Raw genomic sequence first — 26,193 nt, 5'->3', positions numbered from 1 at the left:
CTGTCAATTATGTTAGTATTGTGGAGTAACTACAATGTTGTTGATCCATCCACAGCCATTAAACTCTAACTGTTTTAAAATCACCAAAATCCCTGAGCAGTTTCCTTCCTCTCTGGCAACTTTAACGAAGGACGCCTGTACTGTATCTTTGTAGTGACTGGGTGTATTGATACACCATCCATAGTGTAATTAATAACTTCAGCATGCTCAAAAGGATATTCAATGTCTGCTTTTGTTTTACCCATCTACCAACAGATGCCCTTCTTTGCGAGGCATTTGAAAACATCCTTAGCCTTTGTGGTTGAATCTGTGTTTGAGGGACCTTACAGATCATTTTATGTTTGGGGTACAGAGATGATGTAGTCATTCAAAAATCATGTTAAAAACTATTATTGTACACAGAGTCCATGCAACTTATTATGTGACCTGTTAAGAAAATCTTTACTCCTGGACTTATGTAGGCTTGCCATGACAAAGCGGTTGAATACTTATTGACTCAAGACATTTCAGCTTTTCATTTGTAATTAATTTTGAATACTTAAAAAAAAGACATAATTCCACTTTGACATTATGTCGTATTGTGTGTAGGCCAGTGACACAAAATCTCAATTTAATCAATTTTAAATTCAGGCTGTAAGACAACAAAAATGTGGAAAAAGTCAAGGGCTGTGAATACTTTCTGAAGGCTCTGTATACAGGATAGTATACTACTAGGTCAGGCCTGGTGGGGGCTTTGACCCAGATAAACAGCCCAGTGAGGAGCAGAGGAAACCAAAGACCCAGAGAGGCTGTCCTGTCCCTTCATCAGAGCAGCCTGTCCTCCTCTTATCAATGTCCCCCTATTTGATTCCTCCTCAGCTCACCACCAACCTCCCACACGCTGAAAGACCATGTCCCAGGGAGATACTGTAGACGAGGGATACATGTGATAAATATGACTCTGTGTGTGTGTGTGTGTGTGTGTGTGTGTGTGTGTGTGTGTGTGTGTGTGTGTGTGTGTGTGTGTGTGTGTGTGTGTGTGTGTGTGTGTGTAGAAAGACGAGGCGTCTGACACCAAACTCCAACCGTCAGTATGATGTATATCATTCCAGGCCAGTCTCCGTGAGGAGAGAGCTCCTTCCTCTGCTGTTGTTAGCTCATAGCCGTCTGTCAAAGCCCCATTCATAAAAACATCCCTTTATGATTGCATCAGAAACTTCCCCAATGCACTGTCAAATGGGGCCTACAAAGACCCCCATTAACAAATCAAACAAACATTTTCACATGAAACGCTACTCATCAACCCCGGGCCATCACAGACACTCACACAGAGCTCTGAAACCCAACTCTGATGTTATTAAACCACTGGCCTTTCATATACCTCCATTCATCACCCCATAAAGCAATTAGAGCGGACGTTCCCATTCAAAGAAATGCTTTATGTTGATACACCGGCGGAATATTGGATGTACCATTTAGAGTACAGTATTATTATTGATGCTTGGAGTTTACTGGACAGCGTGTGTGAGTGTGTGTGTGTGTGTGTATGTATGAATAAACCATTAGAGAGCGCTTCCACCAGAGAAATTGGACCTTGCTCTTATAAAACTGCAGCTTCCTGTCTGACAAAGGAAGTAGTCCAAATGGACACCATCGCCTGTAAACCGATATGGCTTGTGTTTTCCATGGAGAGCTGGAGGAGAAGCAAAAGCTGAAGCCGAAAAGCTGTGCCATGGCGGCGACAAGAAGTGAAGACAGTTTGGTGATATAGTTGGTTCAGTCAAGATCTTTCCAAAGTGAGTGACGGATCAATCATTCTGGGTCTCGGCTGAAAAGCCAGAAAGTTTTGACAAGAGACAGTAGAAACACAAAGGTTTCGATCAGACAACAGTAGAGGCATGCAGAGTACAGGTGATGTGATACCTTGCAGTACACATACAGTTGAAGTCAGAAGTTTACATACACCTTAGCCAAATACATTTAAACTCAGTTTTTCACAATTCCTGACAATTAATCCTAGTAAAAATGCCCTGTCTTAGGTCAGTTAGGATCACCACTTTATTTTAAGAATGTTAAATGTCAGAATAAAAGTAAAGAGAATGATTTATTTCAGATTTTATTTATTTCATCACATTCCCAGTGGGTCAGCAGTTTACATAATCTCAATTAGTATTTGGTAGCATGGTCTTTAAATTGTTTAACTTGGTTCAAATGTTTTGAGTAGCCTTCCACAAGCTTCCCACAATAAATTGGGTGAATTTTGGCCCATTCATCCTGACAGAGCTGGTGTAACTGAGTCAGATTTGTAGGCCTCCTTGCTCGCACAAGCTTTTCAATTCTGCCCACAAATTTTCTACAGAATTGAGGTCAGGGCTTTGTGATGGCCACTCCAATACCTTGATTTTGTTGTCCTTAACCCATTTTGCCACAACTTTGGAAGTATGCTTGGGGTCATTGTCCATTTGGAAGACCCATTTGCGACCAAGCTTTAACTTCCTGACTGATGTCTTGAGATGTTGAAGTGCACCAGTCCCTCCTGCAGCAAAGCACCCCCACAACATGATGCTGCCACCCCGCTTCACGGTTGGGATGGTGTTCTTCGGCTTGCAAGCTTCCCCCTTTTTCCTCCAAACATAACGATGGTCATTATGGCCAAACAGTTCTATTTTGGTTTCATCAGACCAGAGGACATTTCTCCAAAAAGTACGATCTTTGTCCCCATGTGCAGTTGCAAACCATAGTCTTGCTTTTTTATGGCGGTTTTGGAGCAGTGGCTTCTTCCTTGCTGAGCGGCCTTTCAGGTTATGTCGATATAGGACTCGTTTTACAGTGGATATAGATACTTTTGTACTTGTTTCCACCAGCATCTTCACAAGGTCCTTTGCTGTTGTTCTGGGATTGATTTGCACTTTACGCACCAAAGTACGTTAATCTATAGGAGACAGAACACGTCTCCTTCCTGAGCGGCATGACGGCTGCATGGTCCCATGGTATTTATACTTGCGTACTATTGTTTGTACAGATGAACGTGGTACCTTCAGGTGTTTGGAAATTGCTCCCAAGGATGAACCAGACTTGTGGAGATCTACAATTCTTTTCTGAGGTCTTGGCTGATTTCTCTTGATTTTCCCATGATGTCAAGCAAAGAGGCACTGAGTTTGAAGGTAGGCCTTGAAATACATCCACAGGTATACCTCCAATTGACTCAAAAGATGTCAATTACCCTATCAGGAGCTTCTAAAGCCATGACATAATTTTCTGGAATTTTCCAAGCTGTTTTTAAAGGCAGTCAACTTAGTATAAACTTCCGACCCACTGGAATTGTGATACAGTCAATTATAAGTGAAATAATCTGTCTGTAAACAATTGTTGGAAAAATAATTTGTGTCATGCAGAAAGTAGATGTCCTAACCGACTTGCCAAATGCATAGTTTGTTAAAAAGAAATTTGTGGAGTGGTTTAAAAACGAGTTTTAATGACTTCCTACTTCAACTGTATGGTTAAGACATGCAGTGGATAGGACTGGAGATGAGATTTTCTAACTTGGTCTTCATGAAGTTGAAGGAGACACATACAGTAGAGACATGGTAGTGACATGCACAGAGGCCAGTAAATGAGAAAACATAGACACATGCAGTCAACACATGCACAGTTAACAGTGCTGTTGACGTGATACTTGGCTTCTTCACAACCATGCAGAAGCGACATACACAACCATAGCAACATGCGGAGATGTCAAGCAGAGTGACACTAGACCAGTGAGTATCTCGCTACCTGTTTCTTCATGAACTTGGAGTGGCTTTTGTAGACCTCCATGTGTTTGAGTTCATCCAGGCGGTCGCCAGGGTGGAGCAGCCCGCTGGTCTTCATCAACTGGACCTCATCCTCCAGGTCTCGGATGTTCCTCTCCAGAGACGATATCTTAGTGTCCTACAGTACATACAGCAGCCAAGAGGGGGAGACACCCACGTCAGCTACAGACAAGGCCATGATGGTTTGTAAAAGGTGTGAATAGAAAGGAGGTAGAGTCGAGAGGGCAAGGGTCGACACAGTCTGCCTCTCAAAGTTGATGTTTAATAAAGGGTTGATCACAAAAATGCTAAACAGAAAAGAGAACAAGCAGACATGACGTCGTGCCCAGAGACACACAGAAAGCTGAATGGGACAGTGTGAGTGAGATAGATACCAATCTATATTATTAGCTGAAAAGACAGATGTGTTATAGAGCGAGACTGACACACAGACAAAAGCACACCCCTGTCCTAGCTAGAACATACAACTGAACCAGTGACTGGCCTGAATAGGAATGGGTGGATAAAGGCCAGAGTTCTGTATAGCGACAGGTTGTATTTGTTCCGGCATGCACAGTATCTATGAGGGAATGGGAAAGGTCCTGAGCTTGTTTAGCTCCATAAGATCAGACACACGTTAAATGGTAAACCTTGGAGAAGACGAGAAGGTAATTGGAATAAATGGAAGCAGATTGTATGATGGCATCGGTAGAAACCTCAGTCTGCATTCAACCATCTGACCTCCATTACTACAACTCTACTGACATCCTCCACCGACGCCCCAACATACACTATGGTATACTGCATACCATCCTACATGCACACACACACACGATTTTACATCCTGCATGCCTACACCCAATTCACAATTCTATGCTCACACACACATCCACCCCAAACTAAACCCCTTGCCCCAAGCTAGTCTGTGTGTTACAGTCTGTGTGTTACAGTCTGTGTGTTACAGTCTGTGTGTTACAGTCTTTGTGTTACAGTCTGTGTGTTACAGTCTGTGTGTTACAGTCTGTGTGTTACAGTCTGTGTGTTACAGTCTGTGTGTTACAGTCTTTGTGTTACAGTCTTTGTGTTACAGTCTGTGTGTTACAGTCTGTGTGTTACAGTCTGTGTGTTACAGTCTTTGTGTTACAGTCTGTGTGTTAAAGTCTTTGTGTTACAGTCTTTGTGTTACAGTCTGTGTGTTACAGTCTGTGTGTTACAGTCTGTGTGTTACAGTCTGTGTGTTACAGTCTGTGTGTTACAGTAGCTATATGAATACACATGCAGAGAAAGACACACAAAGCAGACAAATCCAAAACAGCAACACAGCAGCAGCATGCATCATCTCATGTGTTCCTCTCAAATCTGACAAAACACACCATGTACAGAAGCCACACAGAGATTACACACAAAGAAACCAAGGAAGTGAAAGTGAAGGCCATTTCCAACACATGAATTATGATTTCTTCTACTTGCTACCCCATGTTCAGTTCATGTTGGGATGCAGAATCTCATCATGTTTCACTCCAACTGTCTGTGGTTAGAAACCAACGTGCAGGGAGAGAATAGTGACTGACAGACAGGTACAATCACAGCCTGCAGTAGAGACAATACACATTGAGGATTGATAAAGGTTGTATTACACACTGTAGAGGTGTGTCATGTATTGAGGCTGGATAAAGGTTGTATTACACACTGTAGAGGTGTGTCATGTATTGAGGCTGGATAAAGGTTGTATTACACACTGTAGAGGTGTGTCATGTATTGAGGCTGGATAAAGGTTGTATTACACACTGTAGAGGTGTGTCATGTATTGAGGCTGGATAAAGGTTGTATTACACACTGTAGAGGTGTGTCAGGTATTGAGGCTGGATAAAGGTTGTATTACACACTGTAGAGGTGTGTCAGGTATTGAGGCTGGATAAAGGTTGTATTACACACTGTAGAGGTGTGTCAGGTATTGAGGCTGGATAAAGGTTGTATTACACACTGTAGAGGTGTGTCATGTATTGAGGATTGATAAAGGTTGTATTACACACTGTAGAGGTGTGTCAGGTATTGAGGCTGGATAAAGGTTGTATTACACACTGTAGAGGTGTGTCATGTATTGAGGCTGGATAAAGGTTGTATTACACACTGTAGAGGTGTGTCATGTATTGAGGCTGGATAAAGGTTGTATTACACACTGTAGAGGTGTGTCAGGTATTGAGGCTGGATAAAGGTTGTATTACACACTGTAGAGGTGTGTCATGTATTGAGGCTGGATAAAGGTTGTATTACACACTGTAGAGGTGTGTCAGGTATTGAGGCTGGATAAAGGTTGTATTACACACTGTAGAGGTGTGTCAGGTATTGAGGATTGATAAAGGTTGTATTACACACTGTAGAGGTGTGTCAGGTATTGAGGATTGATAAAGGTTGTATTACACACTGTAGAGGTGTGTCAGGTATTGAGGCTGGATAAAGGTTGTATTACACACTGTAGAGGTGTGTCATGTATTGAGGCTGGATAAAGGTTGTATTACACACTGTAGAGGTGTGTCAGGTATTGAGGCTGGATAAAGGTTGTATTACACACTGTAGAGGTGTGTCATGTATTGAGGCTGGATAAAGGTTGTATTACACACTGTAGAGGTGTGTCATGTATTGAGGCTGGATAAAGGTTGTATTACACACTGTAGAGGTGTGTCAGGTATTGAGGCTGGATAAAGGTTGTATTACACACTGTAGAGGTGTGTCATGTATTGAGGCTGGATAAAGGTTGTATTACACACTGTAGAGGTGTGTCAGGTATTGAGGCTGGATAAAGGTTGTATTACACACTGTAGAGGTGTGTCATGTATTGAGGCTGGATAAAGGTTGTATTACACACTGTAGAGGTGTGTCAGGTATTGAGGATTGATAAAGGTTGTATTACACACTGTAGAGGTGTATCAGGTATTGAGGCTAGATAAAGGTTGTATTACACACTGTAGAGGTGTGTCATGTATTGAGGCTGGATAAAGGTTGTATTACACACTGTAGAGGTGTGTCATGTATTGAGGCTGGATAAAGGTTGTATTACACACTGTAGAGGTGTGTCAGGTATTGAGGCTGGATAAAGGTTGTATTACACACTGTAGAGGTGTGTCATGTATTGAGGCTGGATAAAGGTTGTATTACACACTGTAGAGGTGTGTCAGGTATTGAGGCTGGATAAAGGTTGTATTACACACTGTAGAGGTGTGTCATGTATTGAGGCTGGATAAAGGTTGTATTACACACTGTAGAGGTGTGTCATGTATTGAGGCTGGATAAAGGTTGTATTACACACTGTAGAGGTGTGTCAGGTATTGAGGCTGGATAAAGGTTGTATTACACACTGTAGAGGTGTGTCAGGTATTGAGGCTGGATAAAGGTTGTATTACACACTGTAGAGGTGTGTCATGTATTGAGGCTGGATAAAGGTTGTATTACACACTGTAGAGGTGTGTCAGGTATTGAGGCTGGATAAAGGTTGTATTACACACTGTAGAGGTGTGTCAGGTATTGAGGCTGGATAAAGGTTGTATTACACACTGTAGAGGTGTGTCATGTATTGAGGCTGGATAAAGGTTGTATTACACACTGTAGAGGTGTGTCAGGTATTGAGGCTGGATAAAGGTTGTATTACACACTGTAGAGGTGTGTCAGGTATTGAGGCTGGATAAAGGTTGTATTACACACTGTAGAGGTGTGTCATGTATTGAGGCTGGATAAAGGTTGTATTACACACTGTAGAGGTGTGTCAGGTATTGAGGATTGATAAAGGTTGTATTACACACTGTAGAGGTGTGTCAGGTATTGAGGCTGGATAAAGGTTGTATTACACACTGTAGAGGTGTGTCATGTATTGAGGCTGGATAAAGGTTGTATTACACACTGTAGAGGTGTGTCATGTATTGAGGCTGGATAAAGGTTGTATTACACACTGTAGAGGTGTGTCAGGTATTGAGGCTGGATAAAGGTTGTATTACACACTGTAGAGGTGTGTCATGTATTGAGGCTGGATAAAGGTTGTATTACACACTGTAGAGGTGTGTCAGGTATTGAGGCTGGATAAAGGTTGTATTACACACTGTAGAGGTGTGTCATGTATTGAGGCTGGATAAAGGTTGTATTACACACTGTAGAGGTGTGTCAGGTATTGAGGCTGGATAAAGGTTGTATTACACACTGTAGAGGTGTGTCAGGTATTGAGGCTGGATAAAGGTTGTATTACACACTGTAGAGGTGTGTCAGGTATTGAGGCTGGATAAAGGTTGTATTACACACTGTAGAGGTGTGTCAGGTATTGAGGCTGGATAAAGGTTGTATTACACACTGTAGAGGTGTGTCATGTATTGAGGATTGATAAAGGTTGTATTACACACTGTAGAGGTGTGTCATGTATTGAGGCTGGATAAAGGTTGTATTACACACTGTAGAGGTGTGTCATGTATTGAGGATTGATAAAGGTTGTATTACACACTGTAGAGGTGTGTCATGTATTGAGGCTGGATAAAGGTTGTATTACACACTGTAGAGGTGTGTCAGGTATTGAGGCTGGATAAAGGTTGTATTACACACTGTAGAGGTGTGTCATGTATTGAGGATTGATAAAGGTTGTATTACACACTGTAGAGGTGTGTCAGGTATTGAGGCTGGATAAAGGTTGTATTACACACTGTAGAGGTGTGTCATGTATTGAGGCTGGATAAAGGTTGTATTACACACTGTAGAGGTGTGTCAGGTATTGAGGATTGATAAAGGTTGTATTACACACTGTAGAGGTGTGTCATGTATTGAGGATTGCCATGGGAGGAAAATTGAGCAGATTAGAAGAGAGATGAGGAACAACCACTGTTACTACTACTGTACCTGCCAGATAACATCAGGATCAAAACAGAAAGGGGGTGCTGTGGTCTGAAATCACACAACACAAATACACACGTCTCAAACACTCATTACAACACACATGTCTCAGCACCAACAACATAACACACACATTGCCACAAACAACAAAATAAAACACTCATTACAACATAACACACGTTTTATTCACTCAGAAGTCACAACACTTATCATGACTAATACACAGAACCTTACACACAGAACATAACACACAGAACCTTACACACAGAACATAACACACAGAACCTTACACACAGAACATAACACACAGAACATAACACACAGAACCTTACACACAGAACCTTACACACAGAACATAACACACAGAAAATAACACACAGAACATAACACACAGAACATAACACACAGAACCTTACACACAGAACATAACACACAGAACCTTACACACAGAACCTTACACACAGAACCTTACACACAGAACCTTACACACAGGACATAACACACAGAAAATAACACACAGAACCTTACACACAGAACATAACACACAGAACCTTACACACAGAACCTTACACACAGAACATAACACACAGAAAATAACACACAGAACCTTACACACAGAACCTTACACACAGAACATAACACACAGAAAATAACACACAGAACATAACACACAGAACCTTACACACAGAACATAACACACAGAACCTTACACACAGAACCTTACACACAGAACATAACACACAGAACCTTACACACAGAACCTTACAAACAGAACATAACACACAGAACCTTACACACAGAACCTTACACACAGAACATAACACACAGAAAATAACACACAGAACATAACACACAGAACCTTACACACAGAACCTTACACACAGAACCTTACACACAGAACCTTACACACACTCTGTGTACCAACCTCTAACCATCACCATAGAAAACATCTCACTCTAATCTGACTGGTTCTTCTGCTTATATCAATGTTTATTTTATTGTTTCTCTCTACTATTCCCTCAGCAATGAAGAAATGCTGCTTCAAGAACTAAAGCCACTTCCTCCTCCTAAAATGTGCGATCTGTAAATGGGAGGACAAATGGTAAAATGTGTGAAAAATAACTGTGGTTTAGCTATAAACCACACTTGGTAGAGACATGTGCTGAATTAACACAAAGCGTGTGTGTGTGTGTGTGTGTGTGTGTGTGCTTGCATGTGGAGTCAACTGCATTTTTCATAGCTCCTACTGACTTCAAAGGCCTGAGATGAGAGTGAAAGCTTCCATATGTGACATTTGAAACAAATTGAATAAGTGCTCTACTCTGGATGGGCCAATATGTCTTTCCCTGGACACGGACCCATATAGATAGTCAACACACAATCACTCTTCAACTGGTGTGTGTGTGTGTGTGTGTGTGTGTGTGTGTGTGTGTGTGTGTGTGTGTGTGTGTGTGTGTGTGTGTGTGTGTGTGTGTGTGTGTGTGTGTGTGTGTGTGTGTGTGTGTGTGTGTGTGTGTGTGTGTGTGTGACAATATGTGTGTATTGTAACAATATGTATGCTCTTTTGTAATGTGATCTTTCCTGAATTCAGTGAGATAATCAACCGTGCTCACCTTACAGGCTATCAATATTTCACTCTGTTTCACTATGAAACTGATACCAGATCATTAGATGAACTACTCTTGCCGTCTGACTTAAATGTGGGCCTATCAACAAGTAAGACTTACCTTCATATCAATGACAGTCTGCAGGGCCTTAGTCTTGGTGGGGTCCTGCTGGCTCCTCCTGTGCAGCTCCTGAGGAGGGACCCGGTAGAAGTAAGCTTGACGACTCATCATCTTACCACATACACCACTGGCAGAGTATATCTGTCTCGGTCTGTCCATTCTTTCTCCTCTCATTCTATGTCTCACACCTTCTCTCCATTTTTCTCTTCATCTGTTATTTCTGTGAAAATCTCTCACTCTTCAGTAAGCTTCCTCTCTATCAAGTGCTCTTGTTCGCTCCTTCTCTCCCTGTCCTCGTCCTCCTCTTCGCTCCTTCTCTCCCTGTCCTCCTCCTCCTCTTCGCTCCTTCTCTCCCTGTCCTCCTCCTCTTCGCTCCTTCTCTCCCTGTCCTCCTCCTCCTCTTCGCTCCTTCTCTCCCTGTCCTCCTCCTCTTCGCTCCTTCTCTCCCTGTCCTCCTCCTCCTCTTCGCTCCTTCTCTCCCTGTCCTCCTCCTCCTCTTTGCTTCTTCTCTCCCTGTCCTTCTCCTCTTCGCTCCTTCTCTCCCTGTCCTCCTCCTCTTCTTTCAGTCTGTCTCCCTCCTCTTCTGTTGGTCTTTCTCCCTAGTTAGTTGAGGAAGAGATGAATGCTGGAGGTAAAAGCAGGAGACGCTACAGGTGCATCTCTCTCTCTCGTCTCTCGGTTTCTCAATCCCTTCGTGTTTTGCCTCTCTCGCTCCCTCCCGCTCTCCTCTGTCTTTCTCTAACACGCTAAAGCATTCGCTTAGCAACACTTTCAGCTAGCACATGCGCTATCTGCAAGCTTCTGCTATCAATAATTAATGGTAACAGACACACATGCACACACAGCTATGCCAGTTAAACTCACAGTATTTCTTTTCACGTTGAACAGGGAGTAAGGGACAGATTAAGATCCATTAAAATAAATGTCACTCAAACAAGCATGGCCACTGTTCATATATCTCTGTAATGTTCTTGTTCACTAGGATAGTGCAGAGTTCAGACAGGCACACAACACTCACTCACACAAAGATGTGCAATACTACCACTACTCTTAGACCACAGTAGCACTACTGATGTCACTACTGAAGTCACTACTGAAGTCACTACTGATGTCACTACTGAAGTCACTACTGAAGTCACTACTGAAGTCACTACTGAAGTCACTACTGATGTCTATTGAATCATTGTACAACAGGTGGTAGCATCACATTCAAGTGAAGTGCCTCAGAAGGCCTGGAAGAGGCAGGACACCACCTTCTCCCAACAAGACAGAAGTCAAAACAAAAACACAGACACACAAAGATGGAGACAGATGCAGTCAAATACAAAAATACATACAAGGTACATAGCTACGGCCACTAGCGTTAGAGAGGAGGTCCAGAGAACAGAGACAGTTCCAGGTGGTAGAAGACAGAAACAGAAAAGTCAGGAAGAGTTGAGCTCTATGAAGACCACTCACCAGACCAGACCAGACCAGACCTGACCATTCACCAGACCATTCACCAGACCATTCACCAGACCAGACCCCTCACCAGACCAGACCATTCCACTCACCAGACCAGACCCCTCACCAGACCCCTCACAAGACCACTCACCAGACCAGACCATTCACCAGACCATTCACCAGACCACTCACCAGACCAGACCATTCACCAGACCATTCACCAGACCAGACCATTCACCAGACCAGACCATTCACCAGACCACTCACCAGACCAGACCATTCACCAGACCATTCACCAGACCAGACCATTCACCAGACCACTCACCAGACCAGACCACTCACCAGACCAGACCACTCACCAGACCAGACCATTCACCAGACCACTCACCAGACCACTCACCAGACCAGACCATTCACCAGACCACTCACCAGACCAGACCACTATCCAGACCACCAACCAGACCAGACCATTCACCAGACCATTCACCAGACAACTCACCAGACCATTCACCAGACCAGACCATTCACCAGACCAGACCACTCACCAGACCAGACCACTCACCAGACCACTCACCAGACCAGACCATTCACCAGACCATTCACCAGACCAGACCACTCACTAGACCACTCACTAGACCAGAACATTCACCAGACCATTCACCAGACCACTCACCAGACCAGATCATTCACCAGACCAGACCATTCACCAGACCCCTCATCCAGTTCATCCACAACCCCAGAAACCACCAGGACCATTCACCAGACCATTCAAACCAGACCAGACCATTCACCATTGAACCCTCACCCCCAGGAACCCATGTCCCCAGGACCAGTGAACCCAACTCCACAAAACACCCATTCCACCCAGACCAGGACCAATCAAACCAGGGGGGGGGGGGGGACCATCCACCAGTGGGGGACCCCACTTTCACCAGACCAAGGGGCCCCACCTCACCCAGGGACCATCACCAGACCACCAGGGGGGGTGGGTGGGGGCCCCATTCACCCAGGACCATTTCACCAGAACCCAGGGGACCACGTTTCCACCAGGACCATTTCCACCCAGAAACATTTCAACCAAGACCAGGAACCACACCACCTCCCAGACCACTCAAAACCAGGGGACCCAGAACCCCCATTTTTCAACCCAGGGGACCCCCAAATTCACCAAGGGCCCACTCAACCAGGAAACCAGTCCACTCTCACTGACCACTCACCAGGGAGGCGACCAATTCAACCAAAAAAAAACCCCACTCACCAGACCAGGGGGGGGATCCATTCCACCAGAACCACTTCACCCCAGGGGACCACTCACATACCAGGAAGGCAGACCATTCACCCAAAACCCACCTCCAACCAGACCCAGGACCCATTCCACCCAGGACCCCACTCAACCGCCCAGAACCCCACTCACCCAGGACCAGGGGGACACCCCAGACGAGGGGACCCATTCCACCAAGGACCAGGGGGGGGGTGGGGACCATTACCCAAGAAACCCCTCCAACCCAGGGACCCCCAGGGGTGTGGGGGGGGGTGGGGACCCCCATTCACCAGACCAAGGGGGGAACCACTCAACCCAAAACCCGATCACTCCCACCCAAGGGGGGGACCAGGGGGGGGGGGGACAAACTCAACCAGGGAACCATTTGCCCACCCAAGGGGGACCCCACCTTCCAACCAGACCATTCCACCCCCAGGGGGGACCAGGACACTCACCAGGACCCCAGGGGGGGGGGGGACACCATGCACCAGACCAGGGGGAGGGGGGGACCATTCACCAAACAAACACAAAAAAACTCCAACCAGGGAATTCAGAACCATTTCAACCAGGGGGGGGGGTGAAACCCAGAATCATTTCACCAGATTTATTTTCAACAGGGGACCAAGGGGGACCACTTCCAACCAGAGGTGGACCCCCTTTCACCAGGGGTGTACAAAATTCACCAGGGACCAGGGGGGACAGGCTACCAGTGGGGGGGTGACCCCAGGGGTACCCACCCAGGGGAACTTTACTCCCACCAGGACGAGGACTATTAGGGGGGGGACCATTCCCCACCAGGGGGGACACAGGGAAACCCCATTCATCTCTCTCTCTTCAGGGACCCAGGGGACCCCCCCCCATTTCCCACCAGGGGGACCAAGGGGGGGGGGACCCCCTCAACCCCGGGACCATTTTCACCAGACCACTCAACCCAAGACCAGGACCACTCCACAGATCAGGGGGGGACAATTCACAAAAGACCCCCTTCAACCAAAGGACCCCAGTCACCAGACCCACTCACCAGACCCAGTGGGGGGGGGGGGGAACACAAATCACATCAGACCCCCACTCCACCCAGGGACCCAGGGAACCATGCCCCACCAGAACCCCAGGGGGGACCAATTTTCACCCAGAATTCAGACCATTTTCACCAGGGGGGGGACCCCATTCGACCAGAACCCCACTCCACCAGGGGACCACCTCACCCAGGGAAGGGACCCGTGACAACTATCATGGGCCCCCACTCCAACCAAGGACCCATTCACCAGGACCCCCAGGACCCCCACTCACACCCAGGGGGGGGGGGGGGTGGGAACCAAAGGGGACCATTCCCACCAGACCCCAACTCACCCCCAAACCATTCACCAGACCCCCGGGGGGGACCCCCATTCAACCAGGACAGGACCATTCACCCAGGGGGGGACCAATTTTCACCCCAGAACCACTCAACAAAACCAGGGGGACCATTTTCACCAGGGGACCAGGGACCATTCACCAGGGGACCACCAAACCAGGGAAGCAGGGGGGGGGACCATTTACCCAAGGGGGACCATTACCCAAGGGGGGTACCAGGGGGGGGACCCCATTTCACCAGGTGAAACACATTCCAACCAGTGAACCCAGACCACTTTTACCAGACCATTCACCCAGGGACCCAGAAACCCACTCCCACCAGGGGGGGAAACCAGTACCCCCATTCAACCCAGGGGGGGAACCATTTTCCAACCAGGGACCAAGGAACCCACTTTCCAACCAGACCATTTCCACCAAGGGTACCCACTCACCAAGGGACCCAGACATCAACCAAGGGGGGGGGGGGGGGACCCCCATTCACCCCAGGAACCAGGGACCCAAATTCACCAGGGGGGACCCATTTTTTCCACCAGGACAAAGGAACCCATTTCCCCAACCAGGACCAAAGTAACCACTCACCCGGACAGAAACCCCAACTCACCCGTAACCAGGGACCATTTCACCAGACCCAGAACCCATTTCACCAGACCCCCACTCCCCAATCCAAGGAACCCCAACTCACCCAGGACCAGGTGACCGAATTTTCCACCAGGGGGGGGGGGGGGGACCATTAACCCAGGGGGGGGGGGGGAAAACCAGGGGACCCCCCACCTCAACCCAGGGGGGGGGGGACCAGAACACCTTGTCACCCAGGACCCAGGGGAAACCACTCACCCAGACCAGGGGAACATTTTCACCAGACCAACTCACCACGGGGGGGGGGACCCACTCCACCTAGGAAACCCCCACAAGACCCCATTCAACCAGGGGGGGGAACCCATTTCACCCCCAGTGACCAGGGGCCCCGCATTCAACCCCAGGGGACCACTCACCAAAAAACAAAAAACCCATTACCATTCACCCAGGGAGCCCCAGGAACCCAATTTTCCCACCCAGGGAACCAGACAACAATTTCCATTCCGGGGGACCATTTCACCAGGGGTACCAGGAACCACTCCACCCCAGGACCAGGGGAACCAATCACCCAGTACCCCCCACTCACCCAAAACCCAGGATTCATTCCCACCCAGGGATTATTTTTTCAAAACCCAGGGGACCAGGGGGGGACCATTTTCACCAGGTGGGGACCCCCCTCACCAGGGGAAACAATTCCCACCAGGGACCAGAACAGCTCCACCAGGGGGGGGTACCAGACCAACCCAGGGAACTACCTCCCACCAGACCCAGGGGACTAAGGGAACCATTTTTCCCCAGGGGGGGACCAGGGGGGACCCATTTCACCAAGACCAGGGGGGTGGGACCATTTCACCCGGGGGAACCAGACCCCCCTCCACCCAAGACCATTTTTTTCCACCAGGACCACCTTCACCAGGACCCAAGGGTGACCACTCACCAGATCAGGGTGGGGGACAATTCACCAAAGGGACCCCTCACCAGGAAACCCATTCACCAAGACCACTCACCCAGGGGACCAAGGGAACAAAACTTCAATCCGTGGTTACCCACCCCCCACTCCCCCACCAGGGGACCCCAGGGGACCATTTCACCAGACCCCCCAAGGGGGACCATTCACCCAGGATTTCAGGGGGGGGGAACCATTTTTCCCACCAGGACCCATTCACCCAGAACACCTCACCAGACCCAACTCACCAGGGGTACCAAGGGTGACCAAAAAAACAATCACTCAGGGACCCCACTCACCAGGGGGGTGACCATTTCACCACCAAGGGGGGGTACCCCCCCAGGGGAAACCACTCAAAAAACAGGAACCAGGGGGGTGGGACCATTTCACAAAGACACTCACAAAAAAACCATTCAACCAGGGGGGAACCAGGGGGGGACCATTCCACCAGGGGGAACCAGACCATTCACCAGGGGGGGGGGACCCATTCCACCAGGGGGGACCAACTTTCCACCAGACACGACCACTTTTCCACCCCAGGGGACCCAAGGAACCAGTTCCAACCAGGACCACTCACCAGAGGGCAGGGGGGGGGGGGGGGGGGGGGAACCCATTTTTCAACCCCAGAAACCATTTTACCAGGGGGAACCCCCAGGGACCCATGGTTCACCAGGACCCTTCACCAGGGGGACCCCCAGGGACCATTTTACCAGACCATTCAAACCAGGGGGGGAACCCAGGAACCCACTCCACCAGGGGGGACCAGGACCAATTCACCAGGGGGGGGTGACCATTTTTCACCAGGGGGAACCAAGGGTGGGACCACTCCACCCAGGACCATTCCACCAGGACCACCTGCAACCAGGGGACCCAGGGGGGACCCCACCTCCACCAGGGAACCATTCACCCAGGGGGGGGACCCAATTTTCCACCAGGGGAAAACCAGGGGGACCAATGTCCCCACAGACCATTTTCAACCAGACCCCAAGGGGGAACCATTCCACCAGACCCCAGGTAAACCCACTTTTCACCCGACCACGACCACTTCAAACCCGGGGGGAACCCCAAGACCATTTCACCAGGACCAGGGGGGGACCATTCACCAAGGGGGGGGGGGGGGGGGGGACCCACAAATCATCAGGGGAAAAACCCAAGAACTCCCACCCCCCCAGGGGTGACCAGGGGGGGGGGACCATTCCAAAACCAGGGAAACCATTTCAACCAGGGGTACCCCAGGAACCACTCCCACCCAGGGGGGGGGACCAGACATCAACCCCAGGGGGGGACCAGGGGACCACTCCCCAGGGACCCAGGACCATTTTCCACCCAGGGGGGTGGGGGGGTGGGGGGACCCCAACTCCAACCAAGGGAACCACTCCACTTAGACCCAGGGGGGGGGGGGAACCATTTTTCACCAAGACCCATTCACCCAGCGAACCAGGACCATGAGTTCACCAGACCCCACTCCATCCCCAAAAAACCATTTTACCCATTTCCACCCCCAGAACCAGACATTGCACCCAAGGGGGTGGGGGGGAACCAGGGGGGGGGTGGGGGGTGACAATTCAAATCCGGGAACCATTCACCAGGGGGGGGGGGGAACCAGGGGGAAACCATCCCCACCCCGACCAAGGACCACTCAACAAGACCACTCACCCAAAAACCCCATCACCATTCAACAGGGGGGACCAGGACCCATTCAACCCAGACCCAGGACCCAATTCCATTCCCGAAACCAATTCACCAGAACCCAGGGGTACCCCACTCATTAGGAACCCCACTCACCAGGAACCCAAGTGGAACCATTCCACCCAGGACCTTCACAAACCAGGGAACCAGGGGGACCACTCAACCAGACCAGGGGACCACTTCAAACCCAGGGGAGACAAAGGGGGGAACAATTTTTCACCAGAAACCCCATCCCCACCAAAGGGGACCCCACTCATCAGGGGTTAACCCACTCACCAGTGTTAACCCAGACCCAATTCACCAGTGGGGGGGACCAACTCACCCAAAGGGGGGGGGGGGGACCATTTCACCAAGAACCCCTCACCAAGGGGGGACCATTCCCCCAGGGGTGGGGGGAACCAGGTACCCAACTTCACCAAAAAAACAAAAAAAAAACCATCCCAACCCAGGGACCAGGACCATTCACCAGGGACCATTTCACCAGTGGGACCCCAGACCCACTCACCCCAGACCATTTTCCACCCAGGTGGGGCCCCCACTCCCAACCCAGACCCCAAGGGACCACTCAACCAAGGACCATTCACCCAGCCCATGGGACCATTTCACCAGGGAACCATTTCCACCGAGACCGGGACCATTTCCACCCAGGGTACCCAGGGGGGGGGGACCCACTCACCCCAGGGGGCCCCTTCACCCAGGGGGGACCATTTTCACCCAAGACCAGGGGTAAACCACTCAACCAAGACCCACCTCCCCACAGGGGGTGACCGGAACCCATGTCAAAACCCAGGGGAACCATTCTCCCACCAGACCTCTCACCAGGGACCAGTCCCCCACTCATTCAGACCCACTCCAAACCAGGGAACAGGGGGACCATTCCACCAGGACCCAGCCCACTCACCCCAGACCAGGACATTTCACCAGGGGGGACCTCACTCAGACCACCAGGACCATTCACCAGAAACCACTCACCAGGGGACCAGAAACCCACTCACCAGACCACGTCACCCAGGACCCCAGGACGCATTCCACCAGGGACATTTCCACAGGGGGGGGGGGGGAACCATTCACCCAAAAACCCACTCACCAGGGGACCCAGGTGGGGGGGGTAAACAACCAGACCAGGGGGGGGGACCCATTTCCAACCCAGAAGCAGGGGGAACCCCCATTTCACCAGGAACCACTCACCAGGACCAGGGGGGGGTGACCCAACTTCCACCCAGGAACCAGTGGACCAAATCTCCACCCAGGGGGGGGGAAAACCAGGGAACCACTTTCACCAGGACCCAGGGGGGACCATTTCACCAAACCAAGAATACTTTTTCCACCAGGGATTCCAAGTGGGGAAACAAAAAACAATAACTTGTTCCAACCAAGGGGACCATTTTTCACCAGACCCATCCACCAGACCATTTTCACCAGGGAACCCAGGGGTGGGGGGGGGGGTGGAACCCATTTTCCCACCAAGGGGGACCATTTTTCACCAGGGGGGGGGGGGGGACCAGGTGGGGGGGGGGGAACCCCCAATTTCCCACCACCACCACCCCACTCACCAGACCAGGGAACCTATTTTTTTTAACCAAGACCCATCCACCCAGGACCAGACCCCAACTCCAACCAGGGGGGACCCAAGGGGGACCCACTCACCAGGTGACCCCAGGGACCCCAGTTCCACCAGGAACCCAGTACCCCTTCAAAACCAGACCCAGACATTTCACCCAGGGGGGGAACCATTTCACCAGGACCCCAGGGGGGGGTGGGGGACCCATTCCCACCAGGACAAGGTGTGGGGGGGGGTGGGACCATTTTCACCTACTCCAGGACCAGGTACCATTCACCCCAGGGGGGGGGACAAGGGGGGGGGGGGGGGGGACCATTCACCAGGACCCAGGGGGGGGGGGACCATTTTCAACCAGGGGGGGGGACCAGACCATTTCCACCAGACAAAAGGGGGGGAACCATTCACCAGACCAGTGGGGTGGGGGTGGGGGGGGGACCCATTTTCCACCAGGAAACCCATTTTCACCAGGGGGACCCACACTCACCAGGGACCCAAGGACCCATCCCACCAGACCACTCACCAGGCCCAAGGGACACGCCACCAAGACCCCACTTCCAACCAGGACCAGAAACATTCCACACAAGGGACCCCATTCACCAGGAACCCACCCAATCCAACCAAGACCCCCAAGACAACCCCAGACCAGACCCATTCCACCCAGACAAACCCAGGGGGGACCATTCACCAGGGGTGGACCCACATCCCACCAGGACCAGACATTCACCCAAAAAAACCAGATCAATCCAACCCCCCGGGACCAGGGTTGACATGGGGGACAAACTCACGGAACCATCACCAAAACAGGGGGGACCAAAATTCACCCACAGACCATTTCCAACCAGGAAAAGAACCAGGGGACCATTCACCCAGGGGTGGGGGACCATTTTTTCCCCCCACCAGACCAGGACCATTCAACCCACACACCCTCCACCAGGGGAACCCCAAGGGGACCATTTTACCAGGGACAATTCCACCAAGCCAGTGGGGGGGGTGGAACCAACCTCCCAAACCAGGGTGACCAGGGGGGCACATGCACCAGGGACCCAAGGGACCATCCCCCAACAGACCACCTCCACCCAAGAAGCCAGACCATTTACCAGACCAGGGTGGGGGGGGGGGTGACCCATTTCAAACCCATGTACCCCCGACCCATTCACCAAGACCCCACTCCCACCCGGGTGGAACCAGGGGACCATTTTTTCCACCAGACACCCACGGACCCCCCCCACTCACCAGACCAGACCCTATTGTTACCCAGGGGGGTGGGGGGGGGGGGGACCAATTTCCAACCAAGACCAGGACCCCACACTCACCAAGACCAGTGGGGGGGGGAACCATTTCCACCAGACCATTCACCCAGGGGGGGACCATTTCCACCCCAGGGGGGACCAGGACCAACTCACCCATGGGACCATTTTACCAGGGGGACCAGGGGGGGACCATATAACCCCACGGGGTGGGGGGGGGAACCAAGGAACCACTCAACCCGAAACCCCAGGGGGGGGGGGGGACCCCACCTCAACCCGGACAAAAACAGGGACCACCTCACCAACCAGGGGGGGGGGGGGGGGGACCATTTCCACCAGACCCCAACTCCACAAAGGGACCCAAGGGGGGAAAACCCCACTCATCAGGGACCACTCCCCCCCCACCAGACCCAAGGGGAACCCTTTTTCCACCAGGACCTATCCCACCAGGGGGGGGGACCCATTCACCAGGGGAAACCCAGTACCCCCCACTCACCAGGAACCAGACCACCTCACCAGGAACCAGAAAACATTCTCACCCCAGGGGGGGGGGGGGGGGGGGAACCATTTCACCAGGACCCAGGGACTTTTACTCCACCAGGGGACCGAACTTCCCCCACTAGGGGGGACCAGGACCATGTCAACCAAGGGGGACCCAATTTCACCAGGAACCCACTCAACCAAAAAAAAAAAAACCACATAACCCATTCACCAAGACCAGAACATTTCCACCAGACCAAGACCTAAATTCCAATCTGGACGCATTCACCAGGGGAACCAGACCCACTCACCCCAGGGGGGGTACCAGGACCCCACTCACCGGGACCCAGACCCCAACCTATAGGGGAGACCACTCACCAAGACCATTTTCCCACCAGGGGGGTGGGGGGGACAAAAAAAAAAACTCCACCAGGACCACTCCAACCCCGAACCCACTTCCACCCCCAGGAACACTCCCACCAGAACACACTCACCCAGACCCCAGGGGGGACCAGCCAAAAACAAACTCATTCCGGGGGGGGGACCAATTTGCAAACCAGGACCAGGACATTCACCAGGGGGGGGAATAACCCACTCACCCAAGGGGGGACCAGTGGGACCACCCTCATCAGAACCCCACTCACCAGGGACCCAGACCAATTCACCCGGGACCAGGGGAAAACACTCCACCCAGTGGGGGACCCACTCACAACAGGACCATCCAATCAGACCCACTCACCAAGGGGGGGGGGGACCAGGGGGAACTATTAACCAGGACACCCCATTTCACCCAGGACCCAGTACCATTCACCCCAGGACCCACCACTCAAACCAGACCAACCAGGAAAAACCCCACCCCCCACTAGCCCAAGGACAAACAAAACCAGGACCAAGGGACCCATTCACCCGGGGGGGGGGACCCACTTTTCACCAGGGGTGACCAAACTCACCCAGGGGGTGGGGGGTACCATTCACCAGGGGGGGGGGGGGGGACCAGACCAATTCACCCAGGGGGGGGGAACCCAGGACCACTCCCACCAGGGACCAGGGGGAACCCACTCAAAACCAGGACCACTTCACCAGGACCAAGGGATCTGTCACCCAGAACCCCAAAGGAACCCATTCACCCAGGGGACCATTTCCAACCCCAGGGGGAACCAGGGACACTCACTTAGAAACCACTCACTAGGACCAGAAAAACATCACCCAGACCAGGAACCCACTCACCAGGACCCCCACTTCCACCCGTGACCAGAAATCCATTCACCAGGAACCCCCCCCCCCAGGACCATTCCACAAGGGGGGGGGACCCCTCATCCAAGAACCATTTCAACCCAGGGGGGGAACCCGGAACCATTCACCAGGGGACCCCCCCAACTCACCAGACCCATTCCACCCAGAACCCCAGGGGGGACCCATTCCAACCCAGGAAACCCCTCAAAAACCAGGGGAAACCATTTTCCCCCCAGGGGGGGGGGGGGGGACCCAGACCCCACTCACAAACCATTCAACCAGGACCAGACCCCCCATTCCAAAACCAGACCATTTCACCAGGACCAGAAACACTCCACCAGGGGACCCACTCACCAGTGACAAGTGGGACCCCCACTCCCCCCAGGGGGGGGGGGGGGGACCATTTCACCAGAACCCAGGTGACCATTTTTCCACCCAGGGGGGACCCCCCAGGGGACCCAACTCCACTTAGGGGGACCACTCACTAGACCAGAACCAAACATTTTCAAACCCCAGAAACCATCCCAACCAGGACCCACTCCCCCCACCCAAGGACCAGGAATGATCATTCACCAGGGACCAGGGGGGGGGGGTGGGACCATTACCAGGGGGGGGGGGGGGGGGGACCCCTTCATTCAGGGGGGGGAAACCCCATTCACCAGGGGAACCAGGGGGGGGAACCATTTCAACAAAGGACACCCCCATTCAACCAGACCAGGGGGGGGAACCATTCAAACCAGGGGGACCCCCTCCAACCAGAAACCATTCCCCAGGACCAGGGACCAATCACAAAAAAAAACCATTCCAACCAGGGGTGACCCGGGAACAACCAACTCACAGGGGGGGGGTGGGGGGGGAACCCCATTCACCAGGGGCCCCCACCCTCCAACCAGACCAGGGACCCACCTCACCCCAGGGGGACATTAACCAGGACCAGGGGGGGGGAACCATTTTCACAGGGGGACCATTCCCACCCAGGGGGGGACCCAGCAACCCACTCCACCAACAGACCATTCACCAGACATTTCACCAGAACCAGGACCACCCAACCACCCCCTACCAGACCATCACCAGACCAGACCATTCACCAGACCATTCACCACAGACCACTCACCAGAACCAAGGTCCCACTCCCAATCAGACCACTCACCAAGGAGCAAGGAACCATTTTCACCAAAACCCAACTCACCAGGGGGAACCAAGGAACCCATTCAACCCCCCAAGGGGGAAACCAACCTCCACCAAGGGGGGACCACTTCCCCACCAGAAAAGCAGGGGGGGGGACCATTCCAACCAAAAAACAAAAAAAAAAAAACCCCCCCCACCCAACTCCACCAGTAAACCAGGGGACCATTGTCCAACCAGGGGGACCCCCACCTGTCACCAAGGGAACCCCAAGGAAAACCACTCACCAGGAACCCACTCCCAACCCAAGAAACCCAGGTGGGGGGGGGGACCCATTTCACCAGGGGACCCATTCACCGGTGGGAAACCATTTCACCAGGGGGACCCCAGGGGGGAACCCACCAAGTGGGTGGGGGACGAGACCATTCACCAAGGACCAGGGGGGGGGGGGGGGGGGACCATTTTCCACCGGGGTGGCCCCTCAAACCAGGGACCAGTGGGGGGAAACCATTTCACCAGGGAACCCAGGGACCACTTCACCCAAACCCCAGATTCACTCAACCAGGGGGTGGAACCCAGGGGGACAAAATTCCACCCAGGGGTGGGGGAACCTTCACCCCAGGGGGGGGACCACCTTCACCAGGGGGGACCATTTCAACCAGGGGACCAGGACACCAACTCCCCACCAGGAACCAGGGGAAAACCATTCACCAGGGGGGGGGGGAACCCAAGGAAACCATTTTTCAACCAACCAACACTCCACCAGAATCAGGGGGGGAACCATTCCCCCCACCAGGGACCCAGAAATCATTCCAACCAAGGATTATTTTTCAAACAGACCCCAGTGGTACCATTCCCCAACCAGACCCCTCACCCAGGAACAAATTCAACCAGGGGACCAGTGGGGACACAAGCTTCACCCAGGGAACCAAGACACCAGGGAACTACTTCACCCAGACCAGGTGGGACTAAAGGGGGGGGACCCATTCCACCAGGGGGAACCAAGGGACCATTCCAACCAGACCAGGGACCCATTTTCACCCAGGGGACCAGGGGACCCCTCACCCAGGTGGGGGGACCATTCACCCAGGGGGGGGGGACCAATACATACAGCGCCGACATGAAGTGCGATAACTCCACCGGACCAGAAGACACCACCACATCCACCCAGAACTCAAGGGGGGGGGGGGACCAATAAAAATTTCACAAGACCCCTTCAACCAGGGGGGGACCCCCATTTTCCCACCCCAGACCCCCACTCCCAAACCTACACCCAAAGGTGACCAGGGGGACAACTTCATTTCAGACCCCACTCCACAAAGGGGGGACCCCAAGGGACCCCTTGGGACCCATTTCACCCAGGCCACAGGGGGTGGGGGACCAGGGGGGGGGGACCATTTTTCACCCAGATCAAGAACATTCCACCAGTACCCCATTCACCAACAGTGGGAAACCCACCTCCACCAGGAAAAAAACACTTCCAACCAGGGGGGGGACCCCACTACTCACACCCGGGAGGGGTGGACCCCACCTCAAACCCACCCCCCCCCCCATAACCACCACCCAAGGGCGGGGGGACCAGGGGCCCAAGGGGACCAACTGTTTGCATTCAAGGGGGGGTGGGGTGGGTGGTAACCCACCCCCCCCCATCTTTTTTTGTGCAGGGGGGGGAACCCACCCCCACCCCCCGACATCAACACACTCAATCCCCCCCACCAGGACCCATTTCCACCACCCCCAGGTGTGGGGTGGGGACCCCCCAGGGGGGGTGGGCCAGACCAGCTCCCCTAACCACTTTCAAACCAGGGGGGGGGGGTTCCTCAACCAGACCCCAGGACCCATTTCACCCAGGGGGGGCCAGAACGGGGGGCCAGACCCACACCATTTCAACCAAAAAAACCCATGTCACCAGGGGGGGGACCCCAGGGGGGGACCATTTTCCCACCAACCAGAACCCAGGGGACCATGGTCCACACCCACAACCCAAGGGTTGACCATTTTCCCACCAGGGGACCCACTCCACACCAACCAGGGGACCAGGGACTCATTCACCACCAAGGGGGGGGGGACACCAGGGTGACCATTTTTCCCCCACCCAAGGGGGGGGGGGGACCACTCCACCAAAGAAGGGCCCAAGGACCCAATTATTTTTAACCCAGACCATTTTTTTTACCAGGGTAAACCCCACAAGGGGACCATCCACCAGGACCCATTCCAAACCCAAGGGACCAGGACCATTTAACCAGGACCCATTTCAACCAACAGGGACCAGGACCCACCCACCCCAGGGGGAAACCCAGGGGGGGGACCCCCCAATTGTTCACCCAGGGGGGTGGTGGGGACCCACTTCACCCCCGGGGGAACCAGGGGGACCAACTCCACCAGACCATTCAAACCCAAACCCAGGGACCAACCCCACTTCTACTCTCCTGGGATCCCTATGGATATGTGGTGGAAATTGGATATAGTGTGGTTGGTATGGTTCTTGCTGGTTTTTTTGGTGGTGACGTGTAGTTGGTCTCTCTCAACCACTCAGGCCTGGGACGCCATGGAGATAGTTCCCCTATATGGTACCTTGAATGATTGGTCTGGTGACCCCAACGTCCAAGGTGGGGTGGACCCCAGCGTCCTCCCAACCAGGGGGGGTACCAGGTCAGCACAGGACCAACCGTAGTCGTGGCGTAAGGAGGCCACTACTGTCGGATCTGTGTGTTGAGTGTTAGGTTAGTCTAGCGCTGATGGGGGGGGGGGGGTTGGGCCCCAACGAGGGAGCCCGGTTAAACAACCCATTCACTCACCTATGAGACCACAGCCATCTATTAGCCATCTCAGCAGGCTACGCCATGGTGATGCCACCAGACCCAGGGGGTAGCTCACTCTGAACCCGGACCACCAGGGCGGGGGGGAGCAGACCAC

The 26,193-nt window shown here is 52.2% G+C and overlaps 1 protein-coding gene across 1 annotated transcript in view; it reads right to left on the bottom strand.

The window, feature by feature from the left end:
- The window catches only part of LOC120061677 (ERC protein 2), a 253,027-nt gene that overhangs the window by 191,155 nt on the left and 35,679 nt on the right, over positions 1–26,193 (bottom strand). Inside the window, exons 4-5 of the mRNA XM_039011569.1 lie at positions 10,364–10,432; positions 3,754–3,909 (exon numbers count right to left, since the gene is read on the bottom strand). Of these exons, the coding sequence (XP_038867497.1) occupies positions 3,754–3,909; positions 10,364–10,432 (225 nt within the window). The remainder of the gene's footprint in view (positions 1–3,753; positions 3,910–10,363; positions 10,433–26,193) is intronic.

This window comes from Salvelinus namaycush, chromosome 16 (assembly GCF_016432855.1).
Source record: "Salvelinus namaycush isolate Seneca chromosome 16, SaNama_1.0, whole genome shotgun sequence".
Classification (NCBI taxonomy): domain Eukaryota; kingdom Metazoa; phylum Chordata; class Actinopteri; order Salmoniformes; family Salmonidae; genus Salvelinus; species Salvelinus namaycush.
This window is presented reverse-complemented; position numbering and strand designations above follow the sequence as displayed.